Here is a 13,642-nt window from a genome sequence, read left to right on the forward strand (position 1 = left end):
GCCTTTTTAAACAGAAATAAGATAATAGTGAACTTCTACATATATTATCCTCCTCCTTCTCCTCCTTTTTCTTCTTTGCTTAAAATTACCAATTTCCCCATGTCATTTAAAGCTTCTGCACACTATGATGTTGTGGTAGCTATAGGGCCACCCATTGCATTGGTGGGTTGCATTTTTAAGCCTTGTTAAACCTTTTGATACATATTTCCAAAATCTCTTCCAGACAAGTGATTTCCAATGACCAGCCCTGATGTTAACATTACATATATTTTGTCATTTTGACAGGATAAAAAAAAAACTATTAAGACTATTATTTTCATTTGCATGCCTCCAGTTACTAGTAAGATTAAACCCACACCAAAATGCATTGGTGTTTATTTTTCGAAAAAGTGATAAATGTATTAGATTAAAAAACTACAAAAGAGTATGTGAATGGAAAGTAATAATCCTGAGGCTGGCATTGTGGCTCAGTGGTAGAGCGCTCGCCTTGCGTGTGTGAGACCCTGGGTTCGATCCTTAGCATCACATACAAAGGTGTTTTGTCAAACTACAACTAAAAAAATATTTAAAAAAAGAAAGTAACACTCCTTATCTTGTTATCAATCACCCCATTCTCTTTTCTTGAAGCAAACATTATGTTAAATGTATCTAAATGGTTTGTTGTTAGATACAGCTTTCTTATACTTAACATTTGTATGTCTGCTTTTATGGCTGTTTCTATCCTTAGATTGAGGGTTATATTTTTCCATTTGTGTTATTGTAATGAAATACCAAGGCTGGTAACTTTATTTTTTTAAAAAAAGGTGTATTAAGCTCACAATTCTGGAGGTTCAAGGACCCACCTCTGATGATGACTTTTGTTCAGCAGAATGCTGAGGCAGCTCAGGAGTCACATTGTGAGTGACCAGGAGCACACATGTGTCTTCTCTGGGCTCTCTCTCTCTCTCTCTCATAGAACCACCAGGATTTAATCATGCAGGTTCCAGCCTGATGTCCTTATCCAATTCTAATCACCCCCTGAAGGCCCCATCTTTGAACACCAAAGTTGTCTCAAGTTTCCATCGTCCTAACCATTGAGTCCCATGTTTATGAATCTGAGAATAAATGAAATGGAAACAGGTACTCTAAAACAGGAAAAATTGGAAATCATAATCTAGAGATTATGCATATCAGTTAATTGATATAATCATACCACAATTATATTATGTTAATATATTAAATATTAATATATGGTATAATTCTATATTACATATAATATTTAAGGTTTTTTGGGGTGGGGTACCAGGGATTGAACTCAGAGACACTAGACCACTGAGCCACATCCCCAGCCCTATTTTGTATTTTATTTAGACACAGGGTCTCACTAAGTTGCTTAGGGCCTTGCCATTGCTGAGGCTGGCTTTGAACTCAAGATTCAGCCTTCTGAGCTGCTGGGATTACAGGCGCACGCCACTGTGCCTGGCAGTATTTAAGTTTTTATACGTGTTTCACATCTGGGATGATGGGGCAAAATGGGCTAATGCCTCATGGTGGTAATTAAATAACACACAAGCCTGTGGAGGCAACCCAACCATATCCAACCATAGCAAAGGTCATTCCTCTCCTTCCACAGGTGAGGAAACCCAGGCTCCAAGAGGTTAGCTGCCAGGAGTCCTGCTGCTAGTTGGTGGTGGGTGTGGCTCTTGGGCTTCCCATCCGGGAATCTCAGGAGGCAGCTGCAGTTGGGTGCGTGACTGAGTGGCTCTGGAATGGCTTCCTGTCCAGAAACCTCTCCCTTGTCAAGCTGGTGCTGCTGCCTGAGATCCCACCAGAGGCTGTTCATCCGCCAGGGTCCACTGACTCCTCAATACCCTGAGGACCCGGGTAATCTCCACTCTTGGCCTTTTCTTGTCCACTCACACCCACCCCTGGGTCTCCCAAGACGCCCACTGTGCACAGGTGGTCATTGTCAATCAACAGTACAAACAGGCTGTCAGTTATTAAGCACATAGGTGTCTAATAGCATTGAAGAAGGCCATGTAGCATTGTGGGGGGAAGGCCCTCATTCTTCTGGAAGTACGAGTGACAAATAAAAGTGTCAGATATTCTAAGGCTAGAGATGGCCCCTGTGGCCCTTCAAGTCAGGCCCATTCCTGCCTGGTGGCTCTTGCTAGCACTGCTGGGATTATCCAATATGAGCCTGGGCTTCTGGGGTGGGAGAGTGCCTGGGAATACCTCCGCGCAGCCCTTCCCCCACCTGGGATGGTTGGACTCAGAAGCAGTCTGGTCCCAGCTGGGCCTCCTCCTCCCCCAGTTCCTTCCCTTGCCTGGGACTGATGGCAGTGTCTGGGCCAAATGGTAGGGAAGACATGAAGACCAGAGGCCAGCTGGGAGGCAGCTGACCTGAAGGAAGTAACCGTGGCTTCAGTCTGACCTCCAGAGCCTGCAGGAGCCTGAGGGAGGAGACCCTTGGATGAGTCTCCTGAGGAAGGGATTCAGTTTTCATTTTGTCCTGAGGCACCTGGCCAGCCTTTTGGTGACCTGGCTGCATGCTGTGCTCTGCGGGGTGGAGCATTCTTCGTGGGGGTCCTGGGCTCCATTGTCAGGGGTATGCTTTGCTCATGGAGCACAGGTGCCTGCAATGCCCAGTGGCTTGAGCCCCACAGATCCTGCCTTTCTTGGCTCAGCATCCCTGGTGATTCCAGCACCTGAGTGGACCAGCCGATGCTTGGCCAGGCCGACCATGTGCAAGGTTGGTGCTGACCACTGAGCCACACTTCCAGCCTGCCACTACATATGAAGGCAGACTGTGTCTGTGCTCATGTGCTGGGAGCGGAGAGCTATGGATGTGCTACTCGCCTTGCTGTCCCCCATAAAATTGCCCCTCTGGCCTCCTCCAGGGTCACAAGTTTATATTAAAAATCCATGACTTTGGGCTGGGGATGTGGCTCAAGGGGTAACGCGCTCGCCTGGCATGCACAGGGCGCTGGGTTGGATCCTTAGCACCACATAAAAAAATAAAGATGTTGTGTCCACTGAAAACTGAAAAATAAATATTAAAAAAAAATCCATGACTTTGGGTCTTCAATCAGATGGAGAGGCTCTCAGAGATGACTTGGTGCAGCCTCTTCAATTTACAGTGTTTCCAGTACTCTCCACAGCGACAGTAGAAGCTCTGATGATATTAAAAACACCGAATAATGCAGAAGTCCTTCAGCTTTTTGATTTGTTTGGTTGCAGTATTGGGGAGGGGACCCAGGGCCTCACACATGCTAGGCAAGTGTTCATCCACTAAGCTACACCCCCAGCTGTTTTTTAAAATTTTCTTTTGAGACAGGGTCTCACTAAGTTGCTGAGGCTGGTCTTGAACTTGAGATCCTCCTGCCTCAGCTTCTCAGTCATTGGGATCACAGGCATGTGTCAGGAAAGTATTCTTTTGTTGTTGCTTTGAAAGAGAATAGGGAACCTGGCATAGTGGCCCACACCTGTAAGTTGCTAGCCTCAGCAATTTAGCAAGATCCTGTTTCAAAATAAAAAGTGTTTGGGATGTAAAAAAAAACCCAAAGCACCTCTGGTTCAATCCCTAATACAAAAAAAAAAAAGAAAGAAAGAAAGAAAAGGAAAGCAAAGAAAGATAGATAGACCATGGGAACATGGATGAGGCTAAAGAAGAGGAAGAAGCACAGGCCCTGGAGTTGGACTCCAGCTTGAATACTTTTTTAGCTTCCTATAATAGCTGGGCAGGTTATGAATGTAATCTCCCTGAGCCTCAGTTTCCTAATCTGTGAATGGGGATAATAATATTTACCTCAAAGCTTTTGGGAGGAATGAAAATGACATATAAACCTGTCCCAGTGCTAAAGCATATGTTTTCTTAGCCACATATTTTCTCAATCCACTGGCATAAATTTTAATAAGTTAATGATTACAATTTTGGAGGACATTGTTAATGGAAGTAATTCCGTCTAATGGGCAATTCCTCTTGTTTTTAAACAGCATCTCTAAAATGTGATCTTGCTTTTTGCCCTGAAATTCCCTGTAGTTGACTTTGGGAAGGGTCAGATGGCGGGAGGATCCGTTGCTTTGAGATCAGGGGGTTACATTCCATGTCTGAGGGTTATGCAACAGGGGACGTGGATGACCCCGGTTGTCACCAACAACCACCACAACAGGGGAGAGCTGAGCCCCAGTGAACCTATCCCAGATTTCATAATCAGGAAATCTAGACCGCAGCTATTTTAATTCTAATAGGCGTGTAACTTTAGGTGGCACCAGAAACTTTTCAGTGCATGAGGCCTTGAAATTATCTGAATCCAGTCGTGAATAAATCAGTTTATGTAATTCTGTACGTGTTGTGTCTATAAGTTTCAGACAGTGTTCAGTGTTGGCTAAACCTGTGAGGCGCAAAGACACTACAAGTCTGTCCAAGACCAAAAAGTTGCCTGTGGCCACTCTGGAGCTTGTTAGTGAACTCCAGTTTAGAGAAAACACTTCATTTGCAAAAATTCCTCCAGGGTGTGGATGTAACTCAGTGGCAGAGTGTGTTGAGCATGCGTGAAACCCCCGGTCAATCCCCAGCACTGCAGACAACAAAAATTATTTTAACACATTTTTAGAATGAAAAGATGGAATGCTAAAGAATATGGAGAACAATATAATAAACATTCATGTCATGACTGAGTATTAACAATGTTGATAAGGTTCACATTCTGCCATGTTGATTTCAGATCTTTTTCTTCTTGTAAAATAAACGAGACAAAAACAAACCAAGACAGAACATCAATAGCCCCTCTTTTAGCACCTAATTTTGTCCCATGTTGTTTGCTAATGTTTTCACCTGCATTTAGTTGTTTGCTCATATTTCGTGTATGCTAGCAGGTTCTTGTGTGTGTTATTTTCACGTGTGTTAATATTTGTGTGTGTGTTAGTTCACTCACCTCTATTTTATGGCAAATATTTTGAAGACAAGAATTTGCTATCCTTTTATTATTTGTCCAAGTGTCTAGGACAGTTTTTGGTGCATAGTAGATGCTCAATAAGTAGTTGTTGAGTAAGTGAATAAGTGGATAAAACTTTTCTTTGTTAGCTGGATGTGGGAGCACATACCTATAATCCCAGCTAGTTGGTTAAATTCAAGGCCAGTCTCTCTCTTTCTTTCTTTCTTTAAGGGGGGGAGAGAAAATTTTTTAATATTTATTTTTTAGTTTTCGGTGGACACAACATCTTTATTTTATTTTTATATGGTGCTGAGGATTGAACCCAGCGCCCCGCACATGCCAGGTGAGCGGGCTACCGCTTGAGCCACATCCCCAGCCCCAGCAAGATGCAGTTTCTAAATATAAAATTAGAAAAGCTGGGGATGTAGCTCAGTGATAGAGCACTCCTGAGTTCAGTCCCCAGTACTGCAAAACAAAAACAAAACAAAACATTTCTCTTTCCTTTGTTATCCTCTCTCATACCAATGCTCACCTTCCTCATGGGAGTTTAATTAGCTAATAATAGACAATTCCTTCACTTAGCTCAGGAATAGAATTTTAATTATATATTAGCTTTGAAAATGATGCAATCAACTTTTTGAGATAAATAGAAAACATTTCGAAACTAAAAGAAGGATGAATTTCAACCATTTTCGCTTTTTTTTTTTTTTTTTTTTGTAGTGCTAGGGATCAAACCCTGGGCCTCCCGCATGCCACACAAATGCTCTACCACTGAACCCCATTTCTAGGCCCCTAGAAGAAACACATTTTAGCCTACAAAGATAAGTAGCTTTATGATGTAAAGCCTTATAAAAGTCAGATGACTACTGCATCTGACAGTAGTCATCTGACTTTTATAAGGTGGCCTGTTTCTTTCGTTAATTTATAATGAGCACCCTTTCTGTGATGTTGCCCTTCCTGCTCAAGAACTATAAAGAATGCCTGCTCATGATTCCTGACTGCTATCACCCAGGAAGCACTGTCTCCTGTACGTGGGAGAGTGACAGTGTGGCTTGCTGACCTTTTGTACATTTCATGGGAAAACCTCTTGCTGGTCAGAGTATTATTTTTTTGTGTGAATTTTATTATATGTAAATTATATCTCACTGAAAGCAATTTGCCTAGACATTCTTTTTGAGAGTCTTTGACCTGAAACTCAAGAGATACACATTCAAACATAGATGAAATAACATTTTTCTCTGCACATTAAAAATATAATTACAGTGATTTGATCTACATATTGAGTTTATCCAGACTTGCATTGTCCAGAATGGTAACCGTCAGTCACTTGGGTTTGTTCAAGTGTAAATTAACAATAAAATAATAAAAGTTCTTCAATGGTATCAACTAATGTCAAGTGTTCAGGGCCCACTACAGGAAGTTCTTTTGGAGAGCCTTCATCTAAAATTTCTCATAAGGAAAGTGCTTTCTTTTTCAGGGCAAAATGAACTAAGATATTAATTTTCTGTTCTGTCCATCCCTACACCATATCCGGTGAGAGTATTTAGAAGTAGCATGAAAGTGTGGTGGTGGAAATTTACACCTTTGAGCTCTTCATAAGTTTACAGAGACAAATGTGGTTCTTCTAGAGGGTTCTTGGTTCAAACAGGGTAGTTAGAGTAGGAAGGAACTATTGCCGTCTAGCGGTCTGTGTAGGTCTCTGGAGTTGTGATCTGATTAAATATCAAGGAATCTGCATGGAGGCAGATGGAAGGGCAGATGTTAACTGATGTTTGCCTCAAACATCAGCCCTTGCTGTCTGTGAGTCTCAATTTTGTGACTTTATAGATAGGATTATTATTATTATTATTATTTGGTATCAGGGATTGAACTCAGAGGCACTCAACCACTGAGCCACATCCTCAGCCCTATTTTGTATTTTATTTAGAGACAGGGTCTCACTGAGTTGCTTAGGGCCTTACTTTTGCTGAGGCTGGCTTTGAACTCGAAATTCTCCTGCCTCAGCCTCCTGAGCCACTGGGATTACAGGTATGTGCCACATGCCTAGCTAGATAGGATTATCAATTACATAAAAATGACACATTTCATGTGGACTTTCCACAGTTAAACATAAACTCAGGGTGCAGGTAATTAAGAGCACTCCTTGTCTTTGGGACTCTAGAGCAACTGCTATGCAGAGCTCAAGCACCCTGGAGGGCTGTCCTGACTTGTGAGCTAATGTCTCCCCTATTTATAGTTTTTGTTTTCTGAATGTCTCAGGATATAACCACTAGCCATCGCCATAGTTTTTGTGTCCATATGTTAGAGTTTTTACTAAAAATTGCTAGACAGTTGGGATGCAGTTGTTCTGCTCTAAAGAGACAAAAATGTGGTGGTGATGATTGATGATGATGATGATGATTGATACCAGGGATTGAACTCAGGGGCACTTAACCACTGAGCCACATCCCCAGCCTTTTTTGGTATTTTATTTACAGATAGGGTCTCACTGAATTGCTTAGGGCCTTGATAAGTTGCTGAGGCTGGCTTTGAACTCGTGATCCTCCTGCCTCAGCCTTCTGAGCCAGTGGGATTACAGGTGTGCGCCACCTTACCCGGCTTGATGATGATGATGATGATGATGATGATTGGGAAAGCCTATGAAACATTAGTATGTAATTGGGAAAAATTTGGATTAAACCTTTTGTATGTTTTACTTCCATCCATTGCAGCTTTTGAAGTCACAGGAAATGAGGGGATCTCCTCAAGGATCTTCTCTTTGCTATGATGTGAAGTTGTCCCTGGGAAGGCCGGCATTTCTTGCGAGGCATTTTTCAAGCCGAGGGGTGTTTTCCACTTCTGTATGTGGTCTTGCTTTAATGTGCGGTTTCAGAGGTCTCAGTTCGTAGAAGGCCAGCTCCATGGCTTTTTGTCTGAGGTGAGACAGAGCATTATGGCAGAAGGGTGTGGCCGAGAAAAGCAACTCAGGACATGGCACCACAAAGCAGAGAGAGAGCTGGTCAGATTATTTTTAAGAAGGCTGTGAGTTTCATAGCAGACTCCTGGGCTGGGGAACTGATTTGTAAACCAGCTAATTTACAGAATCTAAGGTGGAAATATTATTTTCTCATCCCATATTCAGCCTAGTAAAAGTCTTAGGGAATAAAAGCTTTTTGATAAGACAACCCTGGGTTTAAGTCTTAGGTTGGTCAGTTGTTAGCCTCGTGATCTTGGGAAAGTTACTAAACCTCTCTGAGCTGCACGTTTCATCAGCTTAAATAAAGTTCATGAGACTTTTTGGATGGGTTGTTGTTAAGAATTGAGATCCTGTATGTAAAGGGCCCAGTCCATAGTAAAGTGTTCAACAAGTATCTCTAAACCAAACCTAGATGGTATCACCAAGCCTTAAAGTAATGAAGCTTAACCAACAAATAAATAAATGAATAACTATTGAATGAGACCAGAATGGAGTGCAGTTGTTTTCTGAATGGACAAAGAACTGGATGGGCATTCTGCTAGGCCTCTGGCCTCTGTGAGTTATGCCTGTTCCTCTCCCAGGCCGAGCTCCCTTCTGCCATGGAGACTGGAGAGGATGAGAAAGGAACCCACAGCCAGTCAGCAGTGCATTAATTGAGCACTTTATGTGTGCAGTGCTCCCCTAGCAGCACCTGAAGGGGCACCCTCAGCAGAGGGCCAGCTGGGAGGCTGGGCCAGCATGCCCTTGGGAGGTGAGCTGGACTTGCAAGGAGAGGTGCTGGGCACCCAGAACGCCCAGCTCCATGACACTTTTGGCCAAGGACTTTGGAGACGTCCGAGACAGTTCCCTCCCTTGAAAGATGAGAGCAGAGACTGGGAGCAGCACTGAGACTTGCCTGAGGACTTTGGGCATCAGTGGAGGTGGCTCACTCCAGCTACCACCTGCGCCCCACGGCCTTGGTGGAGAGCCTGGTTATTATTAAGGGTTTTATTTAAAAATCTTGTCTGCCCTTCATCTGAGTATTCCTCTTTTCTCTGAATTTCTTTTTTGGTTTTTTGTTTGTTTGGTCTTCTGGCTTTCAAGTTCAGACTTTCTCCATTTGCCAGTGTCCTTAGCAGCCAGTCCCTAGAAGGTCACTTAGAAGCTCTGCATTGCTATGCAACAAGAGCTCTCAGTCAGGTTGATCTTTCCCCAAGGGCATTTGGCAGTGTCTGGAGACATTTCTGGCTGTCATAACAGGAGAGTTGGGGTGCAGTACTGCTGGCACCTAGTAGCAGACACCAGGATGTTGCCCACCCTACAGGCACAAGACATCCCCACCAAAGAGCTTTCCAGCCCCAGGTGTCCACAGTGCCAGTAGGGAAAGCCTGTCCCAGGGCTCTCAGATGGCACAGTCCCTTTTGTTCTTTGCTGTATCCTTTAAGCCTCAGTTTCTTTTCTGAGAAATGCATCCCTGGCTCAACCAGAGGGGCAGGGTAGGTGGTCCCAGCATTCTTCAGAGTTGGTGGGCAGGCTTGCAAGTGCCCCCAGCTGTTTTCAGTGTAAGGTCTCCAAGGAGAACAGAACAGAACTTCTCTGGGTCCTCTTGCTATGGGGGCACATGTGCTGCATCTGGGGTGGGCAGGTGGAGCGTGAGTGGGTCTGGGAAGGAACCTGCAGGGTGGTGGTAGCAGGAGAGGTTCATCTAGCTGCTCCTTATCTGGATTTAACACATTCTTTTGCCTTTAATGCCGTTCTATCTACCCACCTGCTGTGGGCCCCAGCCCCTCTCTTGCCTGAGTCTTCCAGAATGTGCGCTACCAATAGATCCTCCTCTTTTGCCTGAGTGTCTGATGCTGGGGATGGAACCCAGGGGGCTCCACTTCTGAGCTACATCCCCAGCCCTTCTTTATGTTTATTTTGAGACAGGATCTCACTAAGTTGCTGAGGCTGGCCTCGAACTTGTGATCCTCCAGCCTCATCACTCAAGTCTCTGGGATTACAGGCATGTGCCGCCATGCCTGGTTCAGCTCTACTTCTTGTAGATAGTCAGGAGTCTATCCTCTCCACCTAAGTTCCTTACCCATCTGCTTGTTGTCCATGCCCAGGTCCTTATTATTGCTTTGCTGATATTTTTGCAGGTTTGGGGAAGTAGAGACACATGTTTTAAGTCCATCAGCTTAGCCCAGGAGCAACACCCTTATGCATTGGAAAACTGGCAATTTCATGAAAATCTTTGAAGCATATTTTACCTCACGAGGGGACAAAATACTGGCAACCAGAGCTCTTCCGTTTAAGTCTCTAGAGGCAGGAATTGAGGGATGGCACTATAGTAAAGGTAGAAGAGCCCTCTGACCTTGATCTCACTGAGCCTCAGTTTCCGTGTGTTGAAAACGTGTGGTCTCAGCCCTGCTGGGAAAGGGGAAGTGAGCAGTGGCTGCAGGAGAGCAGAGACGCTGGGTCATCCTCATGGTGGGAATCCTCACCGTCAACTCCATCAAGTGTATGATCAAGGTGATGTGTCACTTGGGCACGAGGACAGAACAAGCCTTGTTAGACAGGCTTAACCCAACAAGTGAGTGTGTGTACCGACTGCCTCGTTTTCTTGCCAGAGGCCTCCAGTTTGGTTGGCAGAGTGGTGACCAGCTGGCCAATTGGACGGGGCTCTTTAATGTCACCGACAACCCAGCAGTGCAGAGCAGCAGTGACTCCAGTTCCAGGTACAGACCCCGACAAATGGCCAGGGAGGGGGGAGCCCATCCTGTGGGGACCCTGGAGTCTGTGCCCCATGGTCCACCCCCAGAGCTGCCTTCAGGGGAGAGGCAGCTTGATCTGCTGGCTCAAAGCAAGATCATTTGGGGATCCTCCTATCTCGTTACCCCAGGGGTGAGTGGATGTGAAGGCTGAGGAGTAGGACCCACGCCCAACAACATAGGGACTCATTGGCCCTGGGGTATCTGGGTCTCAAGCCTCCATCTGAGGGTGGGAGCCAAGGCTATGTCCCTGTAGCATTGATTGGGACATCAGCTGGCAGGTGTTGGCAGGGTGTGTGTGGCATCAGGGATGGGTGTTGGGCTAGGGTCCCTTGCTCCTCTGAAGTCCACTGCCTGGGCACAAATGGGCTGCCCTTGGCTGGGCAGAGACACTTCAGGGCAGTGCTGAACTGTGACGTCCGTGCTGTCACGGGGTGTTTCCTCTTGATCTCAGTGTTTGGAGCTCATGTCAGTAACCGAGGGCACTCTGCAGACTCAGGAGCGGAAGCTCAGCAAGATTGTTGAGCAAGTGCAGATGGAACATCCTCGGGCAGGCACAGTCCTTGCAGGGAGGGATTGTGGGGGATTTCCTGAGGAGGTAGGATGCTCTCTCGGCTGGGAGCTGGGTGTGGCTGGAACCTGCCAGCTAAATGCTTCCAGGGGCCGATGGAGGTGTTTGGTTCTTGTATTCCTAAGTACAGGCTTTCAGAGCCACTGCCCTGGGAAGAGGCCTGAGTTTTCCACACAGTTAATTTTGACGCCCAAACATGAAATTGACCCTGCAGAAGTTGAGTTTTTCGGAGATCCCCGGTAGGTATGCGTTTGTTCAATACTTAAACAAGTAAAGACGTGGTGGCAATGTCAGAAACCAGGCAGGCAGATGCCCACGGGCAGGACTGAGGTGTGGGGACGACATGGCGAGGGCTCCTGGGTCTGATGCTGGCTACTTGGGACCACAGTTCTTCCTGTTTATGGCCAGCTGCGTGGCCCTTGGGATGTCACAGGGAGGGTGAATGATCCATGGTTGTCCTTGAAATGTTGAGCTTGCACACTGGCCCGTCTGCCGTGTGTTCTGCCTGCAGAGATGGACAGTGGCCTGGGGAAGTGAGCGGCTGTCCATCTTCTGGGGGAGCCGCCTGGGAGAGGCTTGAGAGGCCTTGGCTGGAAATGCTGGAGTGAGCAGGAAGGACAGGCCCCTGGGAGGCTGTTTCTGGACAGACGTCCCCAGTCAGTGGCTGAAGTCATTGAATGGACTGTGTCCCTTACTCCTCCTGGGCCAGTATCCTCCTTCCCCTCCTCTTCAGTATCGTCTCGCCCCCCCTGCTCGCTGTCTCTGTTCCTGTCATCTGTTCTTGGCCGGTCTTTCATTTTCCTTCCCTTTGTCATCTCCCCTGTTCTTTATTTTCTCTTCCTCTCTTTCTGTCTCAAGGACTCAGGTCAGTCTCCCCTTTCCTAAATACTGGGATCCCTCAGGGGCGGTGATACCACTGTCCCCTGTCAGTTGGGTTTTGGAATTCAAGTGCCCTTTATCCAAGGTCATGACCAGCTGAGTTGACTTCCTTTTGGAGAGCAGCCAGTTGACCAAGAATTCCCTTAGCCACAGAATAAATGTCATCCCAAGTTTCCCTGGGACAGTTCCAATTCCAATCTCAGTTTCTAGTTAACCCCCAAAGGACTGCAGCATGCTCAGCTCTCCTGTGAGACATGGTGGTTCGTGTCATTAAAAACTGAGCTGGTAGTGCCTCAATTCACAATAACTGAGCTATGGAACCAATCTTGGTGCCCTTCATGAGATGAATGGATAAAGAAAATGCGGTACATATACACAATGGACTATTACTCAGTATTAAAAGAGAATAAAGTTATGGCATTTGCAGGGAAATGGATGGTACTGGAGACTACCATGTTAAGTGAAATAAGCCAATCCCCCCAAATCAAAGGCCAAATGTTCTCTCTGATATGCTGATGCTAATACACATTAAAGGTTGGGGGAGGGAAGAATAGAAGTTCATTGGATTAAACAAAAGGGAATGAAGGGAAGGGAGGGAAGATGGGAATAGGAAAGAGACTAGAATGAATTGGACATAACTTTTCTATGTTCATATATGCATACATGACCAGTGTAACTCCACATCATGTTTCATCACAAGAATGAGAAGTTATACTCCATGTATGTACAGTATGACAAAATACACTCTATTGTCATGTACAACTATAAAGAACAAATTAAACAAAAGAATAGGGGGCTGGGGTTGTGGCTCTGTGGCCGAGCACTTGCCTAGCATGTGTGATGCACTGGGTTCCATCCTCAGCACCACATAAAAGTAAATAAAATAAAAGTATTGTGTTCAACTATAATTAAAAAAAAAAAAAGAATAAAAGGAAAAAAAAATAAACTGAGCCGGATGTGGGAGATTTTTTTTCCCCTTGGTGAGCAAGCAGCTTGTTCTTCTTTAAAATGGGTCGCTTAGCTCCTGGCAGCCAATCAGCAGGGCCGGGGGAGGACCTAAGCAGGACACAGTGTACAGCATCCTGATGAGCGGCCCTCCGCGTCTGGAGCGGGGAATGCTCTCCGTGGCATTATCCAGCTATTGAATAATTCAGTGCCTGCCATATTTTGCTATCTATAGTTGTGTAGTGTGTCGATGTGTGGGACAACCTGTTATCATTTATTATTAACAGGGTTGGAAAGGAAGTCAGGATCTACCAAATATAACCAGGGGAAAAAGAGGGGCAGAAAAGCAAAGGATTAATGTACTGTATGCTCAAGCAGGAGCCACAGAAGGAACCAGTCCAAACGACCAGTCTGGAAGACTCCAAACAGGACCACAAAGAAAATCCAGACTGTGCTCAAAAAGGCCCTGGTCAGATCTTCTCACTGGATACATGCTGGGGAGGTCCAGGCGGAACTGGAAAGTGTGTGAGTTATAAAATCACATGAACATACAGCTTGATGAAGTTTAAGTCTAAGTCTATGAACTATTATCCACTAAACAGCCTCAGGAGAACTGTTTTAATGAGCAGATAGAAATGCTTTT

At 45.3% G+C, this 13,642-nt stretch overlaps 1 protein-coding gene across 4 annotated transcripts in view; it reads left to right on the forward strand.

The window, feature by feature from the left end:
- St8sia5 (ST8 alpha-N-acetyl-neuraminide alpha-2,8-sialyltransferase 5) overlaps positions 1 to 13,642 on the forward strand; it is a 73,594-nt gene that overhangs the window by 18,303 nt on the left and 41,649 nt on the right. For 2 of the 4 annotated variants that reach the window (XR_011704811.1, XM_027935705.3), the window contains exon 3: positions 10,464 to 10,571. The exons of the other annotated variants lie outside the window; for them this stretch is intronic. Coding sequence is in view for 1 of the 2 variants with exons in the window: in XM_027935705.3 (XP_027791506.1) it covers positions 10,464 to 10,571 (108 nt within the window). In the remaining variant the exon portion in view is untranslated. The remainder of the gene's footprint in view (positions 1 to 10,463; positions 10,572 to 13,642) is intronic. 4 annotated transcript variants of the gene reach the window in all.

This window comes from Marmota flaviventris, chromosome 16, assembly GCF_047511675.1.
Source record: "Marmota flaviventris isolate mMarFla1 chromosome 16, mMarFla1.hap1, whole genome shotgun sequence".
NCBI lineage: Eukaryota > Metazoa > Chordata > Mammalia > Rodentia > Sciuridae > Marmota > Marmota flaviventris.